Source organism: Phoxinus phoxinus (assembly GCF_949152265.1).
Source record: "Phoxinus phoxinus genome assembly, chromosome: 1".
Classification (NCBI taxonomy): Eukaryota; Metazoa; Chordata; class Actinopteri; order Cypriniformes; family Leuciscidae; genus Phoxinus; species Phoxinus phoxinus.
In genome coordinates this window covers 15515728-15539210 of record NC_136876.1, presented here as the reverse complement: position 1 = coordinate 15539210, position 23483 = coordinate 15515728, and the positions used below count along the sequence as shown (strand labels likewise).

At 39.6% G+C, this 23483-nt stretch overlaps 1 protein-coding gene across 1 annotated transcript in view; it reads left to right on the top strand.

The window, feature by feature from the left end:
• adgrl1a (adhesion G protein-coupled receptor L1a) overlaps positions 1 to 23483 on the top strand; it is a 189380-nt gene that overhangs the window by 141584 nt on the left and 24313 nt on the right. Inside the window, exons 5-16 of the mRNA XM_079605207.1 lie at positions 315 to 522; positions 839 to 1103; positions 1276 to 1603; positions 2178 to 2480; positions 8367 to 8470; positions 10085 to 10270; positions 12384 to 12422; positions 13888 to 14068; positions 17577 to 17699; positions 18367 to 18572; positions 20796 to 20969; positions 21219 to 21428. Coding sequence (XP_079461333.1) covers positions 315 to 522; positions 839 to 1103; positions 1276 to 1603; positions 2178 to 2480; positions 8367 to 8470; positions 10085 to 10270; positions 12384 to 12422; positions 13888 to 14068; positions 17577 to 17699; positions 18367 to 18572; positions 20796 to 20969; positions 21219 to 21428 — 2327 coding nt within the window. The remainder of the gene's footprint in view (positions 1 to 314; positions 523 to 838; positions 1104 to 1275; positions 1604 to 2177; positions 2481 to 8366; positions 8471 to 10084; positions 10271 to 12383; positions 12423 to 13887; positions 14069 to 17576; positions 17700 to 18366; positions 18573 to 20795; positions 20970 to 21218; positions 21429 to 23483) is intronic.

Genomic DNA, 23483 nt, shown 5'->3' with positions numbered 1-23483 from the left:
TGAACATTAACACTCTTTCATTAGAAGAATGGTCATTTATCTCATGTCCTCTCTCCCATTTCTCTCTTCATCTTTCTTGCTGCCTCATTCTCTCTCATATTATCGTCCCTCATGGCCTCACACCAACTCCCCTTCTTCCTTTATCCTCCATTTCTCCATTTGTCTTCCCATCAAATTTCTCCTCTTTTTAATCCTATCACACCATCATTCTGTGAATTCTTGCTGTCCCCTCCTTGTTATTTCATCTCTCCCTCTCTTTCTCTCCCTTTCTCTCTCACTTCTGCCCTCTCTCTCTCTCTATTCCACATCTCCAGTCTTTGTATGTCCTGGGACTCTATTAAGGGTGCAGGCAGCAAGTGTGCTGCAGGAGGCGGAGCATCAGTCGGGGGCATGGTGTAAGGATCCCCTGCAGTCTGGTGACCGTCTTTACGTCATGCCCTGGACTCCGTACCGCACAGACATGTTGTACGAGTATGCTTCATGGGAAGACTTCAAGCAGAATCGAGCCACAACCACCTACAAGTGAGTGAGGACAACAGCTTGGGTCTACAACCATTAACCATCCCTGTGTACAGTCTACAAAATAATGATTTGTTTTAAACCTTACGTTCAGCAAAATGCTTTTGTTGTTTAGAGTTCTTGGGTTCTTTAGAAGGGTTCTTGAGTTTCTTCTTGATTTTACATTATATATTGATTACATTTCAGTTTAGCATATTCCTTGACAAGTATATAAGAATGTAAACTCCTGCTTTCAGATCATGTGTATAAAACATGTCAGAAGTTACAGAGTTTTTCATGTATGGCAAGTCGTCTCAAATAACGCACTCTTCTCCCACAGGCTGCCAAATCGTGTGGATGGAACAGGCTTTGTCGTGTATGATGGTGCTGTTTTTTACAATAAGGAACGTACACGCAATATTGTGAAATACGACTTGCGCACACGTATCAAGAGTGGAGAAGCCATAGTCAATAATGCCAACTATCATGACACCTCACCGTACCGCTGGGGGGGCAAGTCTGATATTGACCTAGCAGTGGATGAAAACGGTCTATGGGTCATCTACGCTACCGAGGCCAACAATGGACGATTGGTGGTCAGTCAGGTCAGTGTCACTGAACAGTCCAATTTAAGATATTGGATTTCAGCTGAGATCAAAATTTCAGTTACATTGTAGCCATCTTCCATTTTACAGAACTGCGGAGTAATCAAATTGTTTTGTTGTATCCAACAAACACAATTAAAATCTGAATCCTTTCCTTTTCACTGTCTTTTAGGTTAACCCTTACACCCTACGCTTCGAAGGAACCTGGGATACCAGCTTCGATAAGCGACTGGCATCCAATGCCTTCATGGCGTGTGGTGTTTTGTATGCCGTGCGCTCTGTTTATCAGGATGATGACAGTGAAGCGGGTGGAGATCTGGTGCTGTACGCGTACAACACCAATCGAGCCCGGGAAGAGTCCGTCCACATTCCCTTCCCCAACCCCTACCAGTATGTGTCCTCTGTGGACTACAACCCAAGAGACAATCAACTTTACGTCTGGAATAACTACAATGTTGTGCGCTACCCCCTAGAGTTCGGGCCACCGGATCCCACTGCTGGTAAGTGACAGAGAAAGAGCGAGATCAGCGGGAGGCAGAGGCTAACAGACAGTTTGATCTGTTAAGTGTCAACGTTCTGTTAGTGTTCCCCTCTGTGTCTTCAATACATTGTCTTTATGGTTTAATTAGCTGTGGTCATTAGCGTTTTGTCAGATCAGAAAAAGATTTCTAATCAATTATTCATTCTCATCTTCTTGCCATGAACATTCTCTGTCTGTCTGTCTTTCTTTCTCTATCTCTCTCCCTCTATCACTCGTTCTCCTCCTGTATTTCACGCTATCCAGCTCTCAGGGGGACTGTGTGAACATATAGTCATGCATTAAAGACTAGCAAATGCTCCTGCTGCTTTAGTTATATTCTTACCACCTTTCTCATATTCCTTTTGCAAGACACATCAAACGTTTAGGATTTCTTTTCGTCTATTTTGTCTTCTTTTTTCATCTTCATCAAACATCTGCCGACATTCTCGCTGACTCTGTAGGTGTTCGCAATCTGCTTCTCTGCCTTTTACTCTCTTGTTGCCTAAGTTTACATTTTCTTTGCATTCCTGTCTGTCGTTCTCTCTTGCTCTCAGGTCCTCTCGTCACCACCCAGATGAGCAGCAGCACCACCACCGCAGCAAGACCCGTAACTTCCAGCTCCATCCCCTCAACCATACGGCCTCTTCCCCCCACCGCTCACCCGATAGGGGCCATCAACAAGGCGCCAGATCTGCGACCTATTACCGCCACTGTACCGGTGACACGCAGACCCTTGCGCGTCCCACCCCAGGGCCCTGAGCTCCAAGTATGCGAAGCCAGAGTATCCCGAGGGGTGCAGTGGCCCGCCACCCAGAGGGGGGAGACCGTAGACAGACCGTGCCCTAAAGGATCACTGGGTGAGTAATAGATGATAGTGACTGTTTATTGAGAGATTATAAGTGTCGATGCTTTCACAAATGCAGCCCTTTCCATAAAATGAATGGCTTTTTCAGTTAGACGGCATATGTGAACAGGACATTTTGGGAAATACAAGTCTAGGGATTTCTTAGAATGAGAAGTATTTACATAAGTGGTGGAGTTGTTTCAATGGTGAGCGTGAACAAAGCCATAAAGTAAATAATTTGAGCATGTACAAGGTTATGATGCTCCGGTTGTTAATCCTGTCAATACCGGACACAAATAGCACATCAAAATTACAATTCTCTAATTATGTTCTACCCGGGTAAATGACATCAAGTTTATTTGCATTTTAATGCTGATGTGATGATGAAGTTTACCAGGCTTCATGTGTGAAAGTGTCTCGTGGTGGAATGTGTTGGGGTGTCCTAACCAGGTGTCATGTGACTACTGTAGTTTTGCATGATTGAAAATTGTCTGCGAAAATGCTGGATGTAGCCACAAAATCAGGTAACATTATTTGGATGGTCCACTTTACACATTCTACTATCTACAAGTTTCTTTGCAACTACATGTCACCTAACTCTCATTAGAGTATTAGTAGACTGCCTGCTTAAAGGAGAACTCGGTCTATTTTAACATTGAGCTCAATTTGTAGTAAATTTGGAGTGCTGTCAATACAGAGAACAACGACAAAAATCGGTGAATGCCTACACCGTGTTATCCTCTTTTTAAAATTTGCACCCTATTGACTTGAATGGGGCAAGTTTTAAACCTGCTTTTATCCTCTTAACATCCTTGATGTGTAATTACAAGTGCCCAGCCATGTTGAGTGAATTGATTAATTCAACAAGCGCACATACCTGTATTTACTTCCTGTTTTCGGTCGAAGTCCACAGTAGTCGATTGACGAGTTCACGCGCGTGATCATAGGTAACTAAGCAACAGTGGAGACTCAGACTGTCAGCTGTCAGCCGAAGACGGTGCCGTGTGGTGTTTTGAGAATATCAGCCCTGATGGATATTTGTAAAAAAAATGATTTTAGTTACCTATGATAACTGCGTGAACTCGACAGTCGACTACTGTGGACTTCGACCAAAAACAGGAAGTAAATACAGGTATGTGTGCTTGTTGAATTAACATAATTTTTATTAATATCTTTCACATCTAATGCAGTCAGATTCACCGTGTTCAAGGAATCACTCAACATGGCTGGGCACTTGTAATGACCCATCAAGGATGTTAAGAGGATACAAGCAGGTTTAAAACTTGCCCCATTCAAGTCAATAGGGTGTACATTTTAAAAAGAGGATAACACAGTGTAGGCAACACCGATTTTTGTCGTTTTTCTCTGTATTGACAGCACTCCAAATTTACCAAAAATTGAGCTCAATGTTAAAATTGACCGGAGTTCTCCTTTAATATCTGCTAACACTTTATTTTGACGATCCTCAATAGACATTCTACGAACTATAAGTAACTTTTCAGCTACATGTTAACTTATTCTACTTACCTGAAACCTAACCCCAACCAAACAGTCTACAATCTACTAATACTCTAATGAGAGTGAGTTGACTTGTAGTTGGCAAGTTACTTACAGTTAGTATAATGTCTAAAGCTGACCATCAAGTGTAACCCAAAATCACTGCCCATCAGAACATATATAATATACATCTATAGATAAACAGCTAAGTGGAGCAGGTTTTTTGACCAAATACTTGTTGCTGTGGGTGGGACAATCCAATGCGACATCACTTATCTCTTCAATGGCAATCTGAGTCCTTGTTCTTGCCAGTTGTGACTTTGTCACTTCATTTCAACTGATAATAACATAGACTCATATTGCCATAGAAGAAATAAGATGTATTGCTTGACACAAGGGATGAGTTTCGACTAAAATCCTCAAGGTATGAGTTATTTTACATCATTATAAACGTATATATAACAATATAGTAATTTTTGCTGGAAATTCTATAAAAAAATGGTCACACCCACTGATAGTTGCACGGATATCTACCAGGGTAAAAACAATACAGCAGAATGTCTCAGTGCTGTTTGATGTTTTAGCGTGTTGCACTTGATTACAACATGATGTAATGTCAGCAAGAATCACAGCTTTACAGGAAGGAAGGGCGCATGATGTTTATGACATAAAGGTCACGCAATGTTTGTGGAGACAGCTTTTCAGAGAAGTGTTTATTTTGTTTGGTCTACTGGCCTATTGTATATGTCACAGTTTATGTACACATCCATGTGTACACGCCCATTTCTTTGTATGGAGAGCCTGCTTCCTTTTCCTCCTCATCTCAATACTCTCTCCAGCTGGCAGGTCCTCTTGGGAGTCATAGATAAAAGGCAGTCCCTTGCAAATGAAAGAGTGATCTTCAAACTCAGCAAGGGTTGTCCCTGCGAAACTGCCGAATTAAAAAATGAGCCGCTAGACAGAGTACAGACGACAACACAACCCTATCCCCCCCTCCTCCTCCTTCTCCATACAACCGCTTCATCAAATGCCTCTTTCTTGTCATGGGAGAAAAGCGTCTCCTTCCTCTGTTAGCATCTCTCTCTCTCCTAACCACAGACAGAATGCTGTCTTTCTTCTGTCACCTTTTTTTCCCCATCACTGAAATGACAGACAAGTTAAATTAGCAGCGGCTTTAATTGGTGAATCCTGGCAGATCCTTCAAAGCCAATCTATAGTGGATGAAGGAGTGGAGAGGAGAGAAAAGCAGACAGCAGCTGAGAGTGAGAGAGAGAGAGAGAGAGAGAGGGGGAAGGAAAACTCCCGGTGTCTCTGATCTTGCTGTGGCTGCTGTAGTGCTGCTTCACTCCTCCATAGCTTTTCCTCTCTCTCTTTTCTCTTCCTCCCTCTCTTCTTTTGAGCTTTTTTTGTGTTGTGGTTGCTGTAAAGGCCTGCCGTTTGTTTGATCGCAGCATGTTGTCCTCTCTGTGAACTCGGCTAACTAAACAGCCCAACTTAACTGAAAATGAGGAGTGGTAGAAGGTGTCTCCCTCAAGGTGTTTTCTCAGCATTCAGAGGTGCTGATGGGATGGCTGTGCTTGGTGTGTGTGATCTTACACAAGTGTGTGCAAGAGTTTGCGATGGCGTTCATGTGTCAGCAAGCTCATTTCCACAGGAAAAAAAAGTGTTTTTTTCGTGCAAGGTTTCACAGTGAAGCTCTGAGTAGCACTCTCGCTCTTTCTTACTTTCCGAGGTAACTAAAGATTTATATTATATATATCGTATGGGCCACATCATACACCTGGCGCAATGCGGTGCCAGGCGCGACGCAAGTGTTTTTTGCTAGTTTCAGCCTGGCGCAGTTATTTTTTACACGTCCTGCGCCACGAAAACACGGTGTGTTCAGGCGCATTGTTGGCGCGTTGCTTTTTTGAGGCATTATTTTCTTTGTTATTTAAAGGGCACGTTAGTAATATGTGCCTATAGGCGAGTCCACAAAACACGTACAGTACACTCTGCTTATTACACACACAGCAGCACACAAACATGCCAAATATAAAAAATAAACGGATTACAATGTAAAAGATTAATATTGTGTACATAAAGATATGGTGGAATCCGGCTTGTCCCATAGATGGTCCACTTTTACCTCACACACGAGCAGATCCGTTTCCTCGATAGAGAAGCGTTCAGTCTTTCCGCCTGCTAATTTCACCATGTAAATAGCGAGTCCGCCATGAGGCGAGCGCAACTGGCTTTTAAAGGGACTGGGAGGTGAGTCTCTGATTGGTTTATTTCACTTTACGCCCAAAACACACCCATTACTCATTAAGAGAATAGGGATGACCCTTTTAGACCATGCGCCGACCATTTTTCCCGTCGTTAAACTAGCAAAAGTTGATTCGGACACGGCCTAAATGCGCTTGCGCCATGCGCTTTAGACCATGCGCTTGGATCGTTAAAATAGGGCCTTATATATTTGTATACATATAGGGCCCTATCTTGCACCCAGCGCAATTGACTTTGTACACCGACGCATGTATCATTCCTATTTTGCACCCGCGCACAGCGGACTTTTCCCTCCACAGACGCACGTCGGTAAATTAGTGAATGAACTTGCGTTCGCGGGGGCGGTTCAGCGAAAAGAGGAGGCGTGTTCTGGCGCAAACGTTCCCTGGTGATATTTTGCAGTTTCAAAAAACAATTCTGCCACTGACCAGGAAAAACCCAGTCTAAAGACGTTGCGCGTTAGTAGTGTTGCTTTCGTCAACGAAAATTATGACTAAATATCGTCGTCAACAAACCTTTATCACGTGACGAAAACGAGACGAGACGTAAATGCTGGTCATGTGACGATGACTATAAAAATGTATAATGCAATATTGTTGACGAATAAAAACGAGACTAAAAGTGGTTTACAAAATAAAAACTATGCTAAAATGTCTCCTCATTTTCATTGACCAAAACGAGACAAATGTTAGTCTCCTTGCACTGGGATTCGAGCAGCTGCAGCTTGCTTAAGGTAATGGCAAAAAAAAAAAAAAACTTTTAGAACAGCGGCGAAAGAGACACTTCGAAACATTTCAACCGCTGGTAATAGCTACTTTCACTTTTGCCGCAGAGACAATTATGTCCTATAACGTGTCGCAGCTCAGTTTACGATACATACTGTTGAATGTTATTAATAACAAAACATGAATGAATGAGAAAGAAAATAGCAGGATGTGCTTTTTATATTGAAAATAAATATTAAAAGCCCGATAAGTCGCGAAAGAGAACTGAATTCTACTGATAGGAAGCTGCGCGCGCTTCAAGCGCAACACGCACACACGCATAGTAGCCTGTCTTCGGTTGCGCGCCTAAACGGCCAAATAAACACAGAAATATATTTTAAAAAATGCCAAGTCGAGTATCATGTAAGTAGCTACTGCATGTGCATTCTCTCTCTCTCTCTCTCTCTCTCTCTCTCTCTCTCTCTCTCTCTCTCTCTCTCTCTCTCTCTCGAAGAGGAATTATGCTCAAAAGTCATCAGTTGGTAACTCAACCTCACAGTGAAAGCCATGCCCAATTAATTCTATTTTGCAACTTATTTATTGTTTGCTGAATATTTGTTTGTTTTTAGTTGTCTATGGACCTAATTATTAGCCTACTGTTTAATTTTAATGAGAAAAAGCACGTCTTTAATAATAATATTATTCTCTTTTTTACTGTGGCTCTTTTGGAAAGTGCATTAACCAAAAAAAAAAAAAAAAAAAAAAAAAAAATGGCTCTTTGGTCAAAAAAAGGTTCCCGACCCCTCATTTAGAAGATGCCGCGGCGGTGAGTTAGTGCAAGGGACAGGCTATATTCTTTGTAAAATAAATAGGGCCTATGTTGTAAATTCAAATCAGAGCGTTTTCCGTGTCTAGTCTATAAGGTAACAATATAATAAGATAACATTGTTTGAAATGAGTTTGGCTAAAACAAAATTTGTTTCGTCTACATTACTACGAAGGCTAGTCTACTTACACTATATTGACTGGGTAAAATAGAACTGCATTGCATTACTAAAAAGAGACTAAAATACTATTTTCATTGACTAAAATTAGACTAAATGTCATTAGTTTTCGTCGACTAAAACTAGACTAAAATGCTCAGACTTTTCGTCGACTAAAACTAGACTAGACTAAAAAGAGTATGAATGTGACTAAAACTAATAACAACTAAAATGACAGCTTGACACAAAGACTAGACTAAAACTAAAATTAAAACAGGCCGCCAAAAACAACTATACGCGTTAGTCATATGCTATTTTAAGGGCGCATGCTTGGCCATTATGTAGCGTGTGAACAACGCGCATACACTTTAATTCTCTAATCTAAACAGACGCAGCACAACCTATAATAAAAAGACTCCCTCCTAACATCTGGTTTTGTGTTTTCAGGCATTGCCTCTTTCCAGTGTCTATCCTCTCCTGTGCTGTGGAACCCTCGCGGCCCTGATCTAAGTAACTGCACCTCGCCGTGGGTCAACCAGGTGGCCCAGAAGGTGAGACCACAAAAAAGTTAAAGCTTGCTCCGACACCCCCATTCCCTGTTCTGCTCTGTCCGCTACCTCAGCTATTATCATTCCGGCCCCAGCTCACATTACCACACACAGGGTCATTCTTTTGACATGATTTGGAACAAAATCTCTCTATTCTATCTAGTTCTAAAAGAGAGTTTAAAAGCATCTCAGGTGAAAGTCACACTGCACTTACACATCAAGGACTGTTTGTTCTGCTTTTCACATATTACAAAACTTGCCGTTTTTATTTTAAAGGCATCATATAACTTCTTTTTTTTTGCCATTTTTTCCCCATTGTCTACTTCTACATATTAGTAAAAAATTACTGCACCAAAAACGGATGTAATTTTGTTTATTAGTCACTCTTTCTTTGATCCGTAAAATTAAATGGACTTCTGTCACTTTAAGACTGCATATGATATTAGCTCCAGCTATTTAACGGATGGTTTGCTCTTTACTGCAGCTTTGTTCTCAGGTCTAATGGTCTACTGTACTTCAATAGCAGACTCAATAACACTGTGACAGATTCACAACACAGTCTCAGATCAGATTAGAAATGTTAGAAATGTTGCCATGTAACATGTGCGTGTAACATAATTAGCATAGCATTATACCATGCTAAATGAAATAAATGGAAGTTTATACACTAAAATGACTAACTGGAAATAAATATAAACTAAAAAAGAAATTATAAAAATTAATACAATTTAAATATGAATATAAAAAGAAACTAACAACATTGACAAAAGTGCTTAAAAAATCAACAAAAATGTAAAATATAATTAATATATTAAATACAAATCTTATTCAAAATGTAATAGTATATAGATAATTACTAAAACACTAAAATACATATTTTTTTCCCAAATGTACAGTATAGTGTTGTGTGTGTACAGAATACAGTGATGAAACATGGAGACAAACATTTTGACATATCAGACTATAAGCGTGGATGGCGACAATTTAACCCGTTTTTTTGCGTTATTAAAGTAGCAATTTCAGATCTATTATTGTCCTGCACTTATTAGCAAACACATAATGCAGATTTTATAATGGTGTTGTCACTATTGTAAATTACTGAACTCTTTGTTTACAGAATATGATTAAGGACTGTCAACTGCAAAAGGCTTTAGTAAATAAATTGCATTCTTCAAAGATTCACAATTAATTAAAACATTCACATTAAATTAAGGTGATTCTTTTTTTCTGTGCACAGTACTATGCTAACAGCGTGTGTTTTTTTTAATGGTAATACAGTAGTGCACTTTGATGTACCTTCAAGTACCTTCAAAAACACAATGGTGTATGTTAGTTTTCTTTTACTAAATGTTAAGTGACACATTTGCTTCAGGGCAATTGCAGACATATGTTTCTGCTTTCAAATCAAGTGAGTAATTTTATCACGTTTCACGCTTTCGTTTTTTCCCCCTTTTTGTTTTATTTGTAATGGCTTGATTTAGAGTCATTAAAGATTTGCTGTCTTTTGTCTGTGCGTTCAGCAGAATAAACCCAGAAACCCCCAGCTCACACCCCCACAGCGCACAGCAGGGGTTTGAGCTTTAGAGACCAGACTGTGTGTGTGTGTTCACTGTGTAGATAAAAAGCGGAGAGAATGCTGCAAACATCGCTGCTGAGCTGGTGAACCACACGCAGGGCCGCATTCACGCCGGTGATGTCAGTTCCTCTGTCAGACTCATCGAGCAGCTATTGGATATATTAGACGCACAGCTGCAAGCACTCAGACCCGGGAATAAGGAATCGGCAGCCAGGAACTATAATAAGGTGACAAATACACGCACGCACGCTCTCACACACATTTGCCCTTTAAACAAACCCTTCATGTTCTGTTTGCTGCCACATCGGTGTACCCTCCCAACTCATAGCCTTGACATGAATCACACGGTGCGCACCTATTTCTGCCGCACTTCTTTCCCCCTTTTTATTGCTTTAGTAGCACATTTTCAATTGAAAAAAAAAAAAAAAACATTTAAAAAAAGTTATTATCATGGCTGCAACTAACGATTATTTTGATTGTCGATTAATCTGTCGATTATTTTTGCGATTAATCGATTCATTAGATGTAAAATCTTAAATCAATGTTATTCAACATCCTGCCCAATGCTGTCCTCCAAACAACTTGTAATATAAGCCTATAAAACATTACATTCTAAACCTAAAAACAACTGATTGCTTACTATGTTAAAGGGGTGGTTGATTATGATTTCACTTTTCTAACTTTAGTTAGTGTGTAATGTTGCTGTTTGAGCATAAACAACATCTGCAAAGTTACAACGCTCAAAGTTCAAAGCAAAGGGAGATATTTGCTTTTAAAGAAATTGCTTTTACATAATTGACATAAACCCCGCCCCCGGGAACACGATTTATAGATTATTATGGCAGAATATGCTAATCAATGACTAGAAGATAACTACACATAAGCTACATAAATTCATCAGTTAACCATTCAGAATGTCCTGTTGCTTCTACATGTTGTAGAAGCTTCTTCTTTGAGTCTCTCCATTATTGTCTGACTTCGGTTTGAACATAAAAGGCTGAAAGTTTTCGAAGTTTCACTCTTGAAGCTCCGCCCCCTGTGCCACTAGCAGCAACTCATTTGCATTTAAAGGGACAGATACAAAACGGTGCGTTTTTGCTCAATCTCAAAAAGTGACAATTTTAATATGCTATATAAAAATATCTGTGGGGTATTTTGAGCTAGAACTTCACATACACACTCTGGGGACATCAGAGATTTATTTTACATCTTGTTAAAAGGGCATTATACCACCCCTTTAAAGCAGAAATCAAAACGACTACATTAAAAATGATAACAAAAACAAAAGCACAGAATGTTAACTTATACGAGGTATGAGAAACACACATTTTTTCACTCATCTGAAAATAGTTATTATATTACATGAATGTGCTATACCAACAATAGTGCCTTTACTGTTACTGCTGTCATAAATATGATTACTTGTCTTACATGTATATTTTTAAACCTACACTTAATTTCTAGCAAAATGTATATTTTAGTCAGAATTATTGCGCTCTCTGTTTGACGCGCATGCGCCCACCTTCGCTCGTTCAGTGAAGTTTAACAATACTTTTTGTCAGAATATGCTAAATGGAAATACTCGCAGGACTTTCTGACATTTACAGATAAGGACATAACCATAAAATGTAAGCTATGTGCTGTGTTAAACACGTGTCGGAGGCTTTAAACAGCACACGCAAGAGCGACAGAGCAAAACACGGTAAACTCGTATACTTTAGTTTGAAGCGCTTATAAATATAAAGCATTCTCTAGTGCTCGGACATCTTGGATCATATACCTTTCCCGGAGCACTCAGTCTGTGTCCTCCACGGTTTTCCATATGTGTTTGGCACATATACTCAAAATTATTGACTAAACCAACACTAAATTATGAGTGCATATGACTCTATATATATAAGTTCACAATACTCATATGTATTTATTTTTAAACTTAAATGGTTTGCGGCAATCAGTTTCCTCAATCGGTTTGAGTTGAGTTAACTTATTGGGTTTTACAGTGTAGGAATGTGTTATTCACTACTGTTAAAGGGTGTGAATAAATAGTTCACCCACAAATGAAAATTAGCCCATGATTTACTCACCCTCAAGTCATGTGTATATGACTTTCTTCTTTCAGACGAATACAATCGGAGTTGTATTAAAAAATATAACTGGCCCTGGCCCATACAGTATTTGTTTACAATTATCTTTTTTAAAGTACAAATTAATAATCATAGATGCAAACTATTATTATATTGATTGTGTTTGTTTGTTGCATTATAAATTGACAGATGACGAACATAACTCTTCTACATGAACGCATGTGTGTAACTGAAGCTGTCTTGTTGTGTCTTGCAGTGGCAGAAGCGAGAGAGGACCTGCCGGGCTTATGTTCAGGTATTGTGCAGCGCTATCTGTATGAGACACTTCACCTCTCGTATCTCGTCTTATCCTCCGTTACACTGCACACATATACTGATGCTCGACTGCTATCCCGCGCCTGACTGTGAGCGTTTTATTACAACACTTTCTAGGAAGTTTGTATATGAAATGCTTTTCAAAGATATTCATATACATTCATACAAAAAATCCTTACGTGTCTGGGCTTTCATTGCACATTTGGGCTGTTCAGATGTGATCCTGAAGGGACGCTGTACTAAAATACTTTAAAGAAACCGTAACACATGTGATGCAACATTTATTTATTTATTTTCGGGCTCAGTTTCCTTTTAATAAGATGTACATTTTAAATGCATCTCTTTTCAAAAGTTTGGGATCAGTAAGATTTTATTTGTTTCGATTTTTCAAGGAATTCGTTTAATTCCGCAAGGATGTGTTACATTGATCTAATGTGAAAGTAAAGATTTATAATGTTTAAAAAGCTTTCTATTTCGAATAAATGCTGTGCTTTTTATCCATCAGAGAATCCTGAAATGTTTTTTACTCTTTTCACTAAAATATTGAGCAGCACAACTGTTTTCAACATTAATAATAATAAGAAAATGTATTATAATAGCATCAAATCATCATATTACAATGATTTCTGATGGATCGTGTGAAACTTAAGACTGAAGTAATGATGCTGAAAATTCAGCTTTGATCACAGGAATACATTTTAAATATTACATACATTTAAAAAAAAAAACTTTTTAAAATGACGATTTGGTGAGCATAAGAGACTTTCAAAAACATATTTTTTTAAATCCAACTTTTCAATGGCAGTGTATTTTATATATATATATATATATATATATATATATATATATATATATATATATATATATATATATATATATATATATATATAATATTTAGAGCAAAATGCTTGCTTTGATTTCATGGGGTCTTTTAACATGGTACCAGGAATTTTTATAATCTATTATATTGGCGGTTACTTTTAATGAAAAGATATAATGCATTACAATGTGGCATTATGACTGCATTCATAATGCATAACATATACAGGCTTCATAGAAAGTGCCATCCATATTTTTTATTGCATATGCCTACCTCAGATTAATGTTATACACTGTGTGTGTGTGTGTGCATGCGTGCGTTCGTGTGAGAGAGAGAGAGAGAGAGAGAGAGAGAGAGAGAGAGAGAGAGAGAGAGAGAGAGAGAGAGAGAGAGAGAGAGAGAGAGAGAGAGAGAGACTTCTAGCAATGATAATACTGTATGTCTTGCCCAAGGCTTTCTTTTAGCACTCATGTCATTTATAATGGCCTATAAGATGTTGCTCCTTAGTAGAAATAAATTCCAGCCGTTACGTAAGATTCCCAGAGAGTCATATTTTATGATCTTTGATGTCAAATGTAATCATAATGAAGTGTAACTGTATGTTTGTTTGTGTATGTGTGCGCAGGCGGTTGTGCAGACTGTGGATAATCTCCTGCGTGCCGAGGCTTTAGAGTCATGGCAGGACATGAACAGTACGGAGCAGGCGCACACCGCCACCATGCTACTGGACGTCATGGAGAAAGGCGCCTTCCTGTTGGCCAATAACATGTACAATAATCACTTCTCAGACCATGCTGCCAATGTCGGTGAGTTTCTGTCGCGGTGTAACTAAATTAAAGTATTGATGGCTCTTTCAAAAACATGACAATTTTGTGTTTCAAGATTGTGTTTTTTTTCCCTGGTAACAAGCTATTAGTTCCCGAGTGACTTAGTAGCAGTGTAGCGCAACTTAATGTTACATCTCTGTTTGCAGCTGTTCAGTCAAGCAAACACACGGTCCTAGAATGTTGTCTCACCCTCAGGTGCCATTGAGAAGTCGGATTCGTTTTAGGGGATTAATTCATTATAATAGTTTATTTAATTGATATGTTTAAAATATTAATTCAGCAGTCATTACTCAGTTCCCTGCACACATTTTTTTTTTTTTTTTTTTACTGCTATTAATGAACTTTTTCACTGCCGTTTAGTTTTGATTTTGTATTTAGTATGTATTTAGTATTTTTTTTTATACAAATATACACCACAATTCAAAAGTTTGGGGTTGGTACGATTTTTTAAGTTTTTGAAAGAAGTCTCTTATGCTCACCAAGGCCACATTTTTGATAAAAAAAATCTTTTAAAACTGAAATATTATTATAAGTTAAGTAAATATATTATATTATATGTTAATGCATTTTAAAATGTAATGTATTCCTGTGATCAAAGCTGAATTTTCAGCAGCATTACTCCAGTCTTCAGTGTCACGTGATCCTTCAGAAATCATTCTAATATGATGTTCAAGAAACATTTCTTGGTAACACTTTACAATAAGGTTCGTTAGTTAACATTAGTTAACTACATTAGTTAACATGAACTAATAATGAATTGCACGTCTACAGCATTTAGTAATCTTTGTTAATGTTAAATTCAACATTTACTAATACTTTATGACAATCTTGTGCACATTAGTTCATGCATGTGAACTAACATGAACTAACAATGAACAGCTGTATTTCTATTAACTAACGTTAACAAAGATTAACAAATACAGTAACAAATGTATTGCTCATGGTTAGTTCATGTTAGTTAATACATTAACTAATGAACCTTATTGTAAAGTGTTACCCATTTCTTATTATTATCAATGTTGAAAACAGCTGTGTTGCTCAATATTTTTGTGGAAACCGAGATCAGTTTCTTTCTTTCATGATTCTTTGGGCCTGTTTACACTTGGTCACTTCATGTATTTATTTAACTCTGATCAGATATCTATCCGATCGAGAAAAGACCAGGTGTAAATGCATTTACATCTTTATTTAAATCGCTTAAACCACTTCAGGAGGTGGTTTGAGACGCATTCCAGGACTGGACAAGTGTAAATGCGTGTAAATGTAAATTTTATTCCTCCCAAAATCATAAAAAATAAATGTGTGAGAGCGTGTTAGACTACATGACATGTTATTATAACCAGATATGACTGCTACTGCAACACGCATAGCCACAGATGAGTAGCTGAGTATCTCTTCAGCCAATGCGCAAACTGCCACCAATGAAACTGAGTGTAAATCGCAGACGCTCAAAACACAATCGTCTTCATTAAAAGTAGTGAGACTAAATGATCATACCAGTGCTGATGCCGCTCTCTCTCTCCTATTGCGGTCTTTGATCTTAAAATTAGCTGATGATAAAAAAATGCAGCTCATATCTGTTACTTCCGTTGACGTGAACTCCGTTGGATTTGCATATAGTGAATTGACACATTTATGCAGCCAAGTGTAAATGGAACCATTTTAACAAATCATATAGCTATCCGATCAGTAGGACTGTCTGAATATCTGTTGGAGGACCGTCAAAATAAAGTGTTAGCAGATATTAAGCAGACAGTCTACTAATACTCTAAAGAATGTAGGTGACGTGTAAGGGTCTTTGTTGGCCGCCTCGGCGCGGATTGAGAAGGACTGGTTACAGATTTAGGCCTGTTTGCTAACTTATTTGTGTTTACGTATTTCATCCTATTGAAATATTTTCACCAACAAAAGTATTCATTTCTTTAAAAAAAAAAAAAACTTACTGACCCCAGACTTTTGAACAGTAGTGTATATGATATAAAAATAGCTTCAGTGTAGTTAGCTACTCTTTCAACATGCTTTAACTTTTCCAAATGAGTAGCTTTATTGTAACCTTTAAAGGGGTGGTTGAGTACGATTTCACTTTTCTAACTTTAGTTAGTGTGTAATGTTGCTGTTTGAGCATAAACAACATCTGCAAAGGTACAACGCTCAAAGTTCAAAGCAAAGGAAGATATTTGCTTTTAAAGAAATTGCTTTTTAAGGACTACAACAAACGGCTGGTATGGACTACAGTTGACTGTTATGGCCATTCAAGGTAGAAATACTCAAAACTCTTTTGTGTCTTGTAATTTTTATAAAATAACAATGATAGAATAAAATATAGACTCATTTAGGAAAAGTCAGGGTCCTATTAGTTACATGGGTTTTATTTCAACAAAGTTATTACATTGCAAAATTTTAAAACAGTCAAAATGACTGCCTTGGTAGTTCTAGTGTTAAGGACTACAACAAACCGCTGGTAGGGACTTGACATTCCTCCCGGGTTAGTGACATCACCAACCCTAAAATTTACATAAACCCCGCCCCTGGTACACGATTTATAGATTATCAAAACAGAATATGCTAATCAGTGACTAGAAGATAACTACACATAAGCTACATAAATTCATCAGCTAACCATTCAGAATGTCCTGTTGCTTCTACATGTTGTCACTTCTTCTTTGAGTCTCTCCATCATTGTCTGACTCCGGTTTGAACATAAAAGGCTAAAAGTTTTTGAAATTTTCAGTGCATGTCTGTGTGAGGTAAAAGGACACGAACTCTTGTAGCTCTGCCCTCTATGACGAGAGCAGCAGCTCATTTGCATTTAAAGGGGCTATGTGTAGTTTTTCTACTAAAATGAATCCATTTTTATTGCCTGTGTGTGAAAGGGTTGTAATCTCACAATAAAATGATCCACTTGGCGGGTTTTGCTATTACCTCAGAAAGCAAGTATTCCTATTTCTATGTGAAGTCTCCGGGTCGGATTTGCCGCAAAATCCAGTGACGTGACTGAGACCTGCATGCGCGCTCCCGAGCGTCTCGCCTCGTCTACTGACTTTGCACTCAACAGCGACGACACTGCAACTTTATGACATGGAGTCTGCTAATACTAAGAAACGACTAGCACAACACAGACTCCACATAATAATAAACATTTTTAAAAAAGCACGCGCACGAGCACTCGCTTGTAAACGTATTGGTTGCAATCTGAAACATCACCGCTAGATGCCGCTGAAAACTCCACATAGCCCCTTTAAAAGGACAGACACAAAACGGTGCGTTTTTGCTCACCCTCAAAAAGTGACGATTTTAACATGCTATTTAAAAATATCTGTGAGGTATTTTGAGCTAAAACTTCATATAAACACTCTGGGGACATCAAAGACTTATTTTACATCTTGTGAAAAGGGCATTATACCACCCCTTTAATTTATTTATTTTTTCTCATTACTGTTTCATTACAGTTCAAACACTCAAAATGTGTGTTTTTGTGTGTCTTTAGATTTAGAGGTGCGTGTGTTGAACACAGAGACGGATTCTCAGGATTTGTCGTTCCCTCAGAACGGTCCCAGTGATGGCAGCATCCAGCTCTCGGCTTCCACCTTCAAACAGTACAGCCGCAACGGTCAGTCACAGCTGCATCTCTCCTTCTGCCCCTCTTCCATCACTCTTCCCCGTGCAGTTTCACTGAAGCTTAGCCAAACTTCCACTTTGGTTTACGCCGTTATTAGTTGATAATAATAAACCTAATCAGATTAACAAAAGCGCTGAGACTATTTCTTCCCTGATGGTTTCTTAACGGCACTCTTAATCGAACAGCCCGAGAGGCGACTAGATTACTATCATTTTCAGGCTGACGGAGCAATCTCAGCTCTCTTTTCTCCTGCTTCTCTCCTTCTTGTCCCCTCCATCTCTTAACCATCTTATCCCGCCATCATCTCTCCTACTCTTCGCTTTTTCCGCCACTCCTGCGTTTTGCCTCTTTTTGAAGGTACGCCTTCGCTCGCTGCTTCTCGAAGGCAGGTCGGGCGGGGGGAGCGAGATTAGTATGATTGAAACAAACGCACATGAAATATTCATACGGAAGAAACGGAGTGAGTGAGCGCTGAAGAGATGAATGTTACGTTGCCCTCCATATTAAAATTCCTTTATCCCCTGATCACTCACTCACCCCCTCCCAGTCAAAATCATTTTAACCTTCACTCATCTCGCTCCACCGCTCCCTTTTTCCTCTTAGTTGTTATTCATATCCTCCTGCCACTCTCTTTCTTGTGCTGTGTTTCTCCATACAGGCCAGGTAAAAGTGGTTTTCGTGCTGTATAAGAACCTGGGCCCGTTCCTGTCCACGGAAAACGCCACCGTGAAGATGGAGATGGAGGCGGGGCCTGGTGGGCGGGGCTTGGCGGTCAATTCACACGTCATCGCAGCGTCAATCAATAAGGAGTCCAGTCGAGTGTTTCTGACCGAGCCTGTGGTGTTCACACTTAGACATTTACAGGTACATTAAACTCTCATAGACACACACAAGCAATACACTATCAAGCCATCTTGCATTAGCTACTCTCACACATGGGGTCTCAGCAGAACGAGTTTCTGTGTAAATCAATTTGTAAACAAAATTTGCATTCAACTCAATGATTATTATTTGATTATCACTACCCCTAAAGCCACCTGTCCTCAAACCATAACATAGTACTACATGTACACTACCATTCAGAAGTTTGGCATCAGTTTTTGTACAGTATTTATTATCAAATATGTGCAGCCTTGGTGAGCATAAGAGGATTATTTAAAAAAAAAAAAGCATGATATGTGAATACTTTTCTCAAATTGTAAAGAAACTGTTATTTTAAGTATGTAACTAACAACACAACAAATAGCTCCTTCATTTAACACATGTGTGATTTGCATAATAATGTACGGGCATTTTGTCAACACTTGTAAGCTGAAGCCACCATCCTGTAGCCTCAATGCATTGTGACTGGTACATGTGTCTATAATGAACATTTGCTGTGACAGAACAACACACACTTGTGAGAAAATGAACGCAGCAGTGAATTGTTCGTGCCCCTTAAACATGAATTCTTCTGAACATGTTGAACAGATGAATACAAACATAATTCCAGTTCTGTAGCGTGTTTCACTACTCGAGAATCGATGAGAGATTTATTGTTTATAATTCAGTCTAACTGTGCTGCCTTTGCAGTGGAGAAACTGCTATTTCAGACAATACAGTGAAAATAAGTTTGTAAGAGCTAGAAATATGGTTCCTGACCATGATGGGTTTGCACATGACTCCTATCCCAGCCAACATTGCATGGCCCCCAATGTAGCCACGATATGTCCTCTAAATGGGGACATGTCCTCTAATTCTTCATGTGTTCCATGTCAGCCCAATGTGAATTAGCCCCAGTATGGGCCCTGAATGGTTTTGTCCATGGATTTCATGTCGGCCCTATCTGAATTAACCCTAGTAAGGGCCCTAAATGGGTTTGTCCATGAGTTTGATGTCAGCCCTATCTGAATTGTCCCCAGTTAGGGACCTAGATTGATTTGTACATATGTTCCATGTTGGCCCTATCTGAATTAACCCCCATTATGGGCCCCAAATGGATTTGTCCATGGGTTTCATGTTAGTTTTATCTAGTTAGCCCCAGTAAGGGCCCTATATGTGTTTGTCCATGCATTTCATTTTGGCCCTATCTGAATTAGCCCCCCGTATAGGCTCCAAATGGGTTTGTCCATGGGTTTCATGTTGGTACCCAGTGGCGGTTCTACATTGAATTACACCCTGGGCGAGACCCCCATTCGAGCGTTGATCATAACTAGAGCAGTTGATCATAACTAGAGATGAAATGCACCCCCACACTGAAAAGTTTAGATTTTTTTCATCTGGCTGCCCCTGGAAAAAATGAGTGTGTCGCTTCAGTTGTAAGCGCACACTCCCGTGCGCCTACATTTGAAATAACGAACTCGAGCGTGCAAAAGACGCGATATGTGAACATAAAGCAAACTTTATTGGCGAGCTACCCCACTACTGGTAGCTCGCGAGCGACGTGTTATAAACCCCCTTGACATAGCTTATGTGCACGGCACCTTCTCAGCAAGCAGGGGTGCCAATTTGCCAATAATTGAAATGATAGATAATAGAAAACCGCTTCGCGGCGCAGAGTTTTAAATTTTTTTCTAACAGCTCGTGCCGCCCCCCATGTGACATCAAAAAATGCCGCCCCGGGCCACCGCCCGGTTAGCCCGTTACAAAAACCGCTACTGTTGGTACCTATCTGAATGAACCCCTAGTATGAGTGTCGTAATGGCTCTTTTGAATTAGCCTCAGTGAGGGCCTTAAATGGGTTTTTCCATGGGTTTCATGATGAAGTAGCACAGTGTGGGCCCTAAATAGGATTGTCCCTGCGTTCCATGTCGGCCCTAACTGAATTAGCCCCAGTAAGGGCCCTAAATAGGTTTGTCCATAGGTTCCATGTCGGCTCTATCTGAATTACCCCCAGTATGGGCCGTAAATAGGATTGCCCATGCATTCCATGTCGGCCCTTCTTTAGCTAACTCAGAAAGGTCTGACATGGAACCTCATGGACAGACCCATGTAGGGCCCATTCCTCAAGCCCATATCATGCCAAGAAAACATTATTTTGTGAAAGCCACTGATATTGAGTATGTTCCCGTCTCTCTGTTGTTTTCTCCCGTCGCCACATCTTTGCAGCTGGAGAATCATTTAACCCCAAACTGTTCGTTCTGGAACTACTCGGAGCGTTCGATGACGGGCCAGTGGTCATCTCAGGGCTGCAGGCTGATGGACAGCAACAGCACACACACAACCTGCTCTTGTAGTCACCTAACCAACTTCGCTGTGCTGATGGTACACCACGAACCTGACGTAAGCGCACGCACACACATATTCCCTTACATTTATCACTGGCTGATAAACAAATCTGAATAAAGCTCTCATACACATAAACAACTTTTTCGCTTCCATGCTGTCTGTAAGACACTCACACACACACAAATTACACAAATACACACACCGCAGTTTCAGCTTGACATTTACTGGATTCTCATAAGTCACTCTCCCTCAGGCAGCCTATCCGTTTATACAATTTCCCTTATCCATCTCTCGCTCTCTCAGTATCCAGGAAGGATGCACGAGTTGATCCTCTTTGTGATCACGTGGGTGGGGATCGTCATTTCGCTGGTGTGCCTCGCCATCTGCATCTCCACCTTCTGCTTCCTGCGAGGCCTGCAGACCGACCGCAACACCATCCACAAGAACCTCTGCATCAACCTCTTCATCGCTGAGCTCCTCTTCCTCATTGGCATCGACAAGACGCAGTATCACGTGAGCAGTCCAATGATCTATATAAAGGGGAGAGCGCACTGAGAATGAATTTCACACGTTGATTGTGACATTTATGTGCACCCACTGATAGTACGTGCTGTCTGCATTGTTTTAGCATTTGATTAACTAAAGCCCTTAAATGCGAACTTGCATTAAGTGCAGGTAATTTGCATTCATTTGCATGCCACAATTCCCCATCTTGCAGATGAGTGCTTGCTCTGAGTGCTCGGTTGTTAAGGATGTAGCAGACTATCACAATCTGATGTACTTTACTGGGACTGGTGTTCTTGCTCACTCCCATATATACCAATACACTACTGTTGAAAACTTGCAGCATAACCTCTTTTTGTGTCTGAAACCCTGGAATCCTTTGATAAATAAATATCTCTAAACCCTCCTTCTGAGAGCCTACTCTGCTCCGATTGGTCAGACAGCCCAGTCTGTTGTGATTGGTCTACTCTGCCCTGATTGGTTAGACGGCTTAGTCAGTTGTGATTGGTGTACTCTGCTCTGATTGGTCAGATGACCCAGTCTGTTGTGATTGGTCTACTCTGCCCTGATTGGTTAAACGGCTCAGTCTGTTGTGATTGGTGTATCTGCTCTGATTGGTCAGATGACCCAGTCTGTTGTGATTGGTCTACTCTCCTCTGATTGGTCAGATGACCCAGTCTGTTGTGATTGGTTACAGATACGAAACACCCATCACCATATATGAATTTCAGCTCCGGATGCTTCCTCAGCACTACGTACACCGTGATATGAACAGTAACGATGGCATTGATCCTTTGTAAGGGAATGCAATATGTATTTGCTTTCGCAAAGCAGAAAACAGCGTCTTCTCGAACCAAACTCTTCCAGGCCTCAGCTACAACTACAGTGTTTGATGGCGGGTCAAAATAGACATTGTTCGCAGGCGGCCAATGAAGACCATACTGATTTGTTTCAGACAGTTCAGAATCCATTCTTTGAATTGAGAGACAATCATTCATTTTATCGTACACTACAATCTTTGAAACTTTGCAGACCTTTTACATTCACTTACAGCTATATTACACACTTCATGAAAGGTAAATCCGAAAAAAGCATAATAGGGCCACTTTAAAATAAATTAAGATTGAAAATAGTTTGTTTTTACTGTATTTTTTTATCAATTAAATGCAGCCTTGATGAACTGCATTCTAGAGACTCCTTTCAAAGACACAAAAAAATGTACCAACCCAGACTTTTGAGCTGGTGTGTATATTTAACAATAGATTTTAGAAGCACAAATATTAGCGTGTTAGCTTGTGTTATGCACATGATGGAGCAGTCTTGGAGCTAGAGAAAACACTTTCACTCTGACTTTCAAAAGCAAAAAAAAAAAAAAAGGCCTCCAGGCAATATTATGCAACTCTGCTTCCACTGCTTACATGCTCCAGATTTTTGGAAGAAAGCTGTATTATATGTTGATTATGCATTTTCTGTGCCTTTAACCAGCTGCCCCTGTATTTGATTCTTTGGGGCCAATTAGGTTGGTTTTAAGGTTACTGTTTTCTGGCGTATTCTGTACTCCTGCTCTATCGAAGTGGCATGTCTTCTTTTTTTGGTTGGCCAATTAAAACAGTACGCATTGTGATTCTTTGAGCATGGAACAGAGTTTAACATTGACCACTGGAAGTATATCTGATGATAGTTGATGTTGATGAGGCTTATGTTTTAGTCAGCCAACCAAAAATCTAAATCCTAGTGAAAAAACACTTCAGCAGAGCAGAACAACCGATTAAAACATTAACTACTGTGAAAAAAAAATTATGTTTCTGAGTTCAGATCGAAAATTATACGTGCTTGCAAGTATCAGCTCTTAAGTATCAGCCCTTCTGTGTTTTCAGATTCAAGAGAAGCTGATTAATTGCATAATCAATATAGCTCTCTTCAGAAATGAAAATTAGCATGGATACATTTTAGCCTGCAAAATAATTAGGATATTGTGACATTAGTTTCATGATCATACAAATTGTGATGCCCTTGACATCAGTGTATTGACACCAAAATATTCCTGTTGAAAGCAGTGGTGGT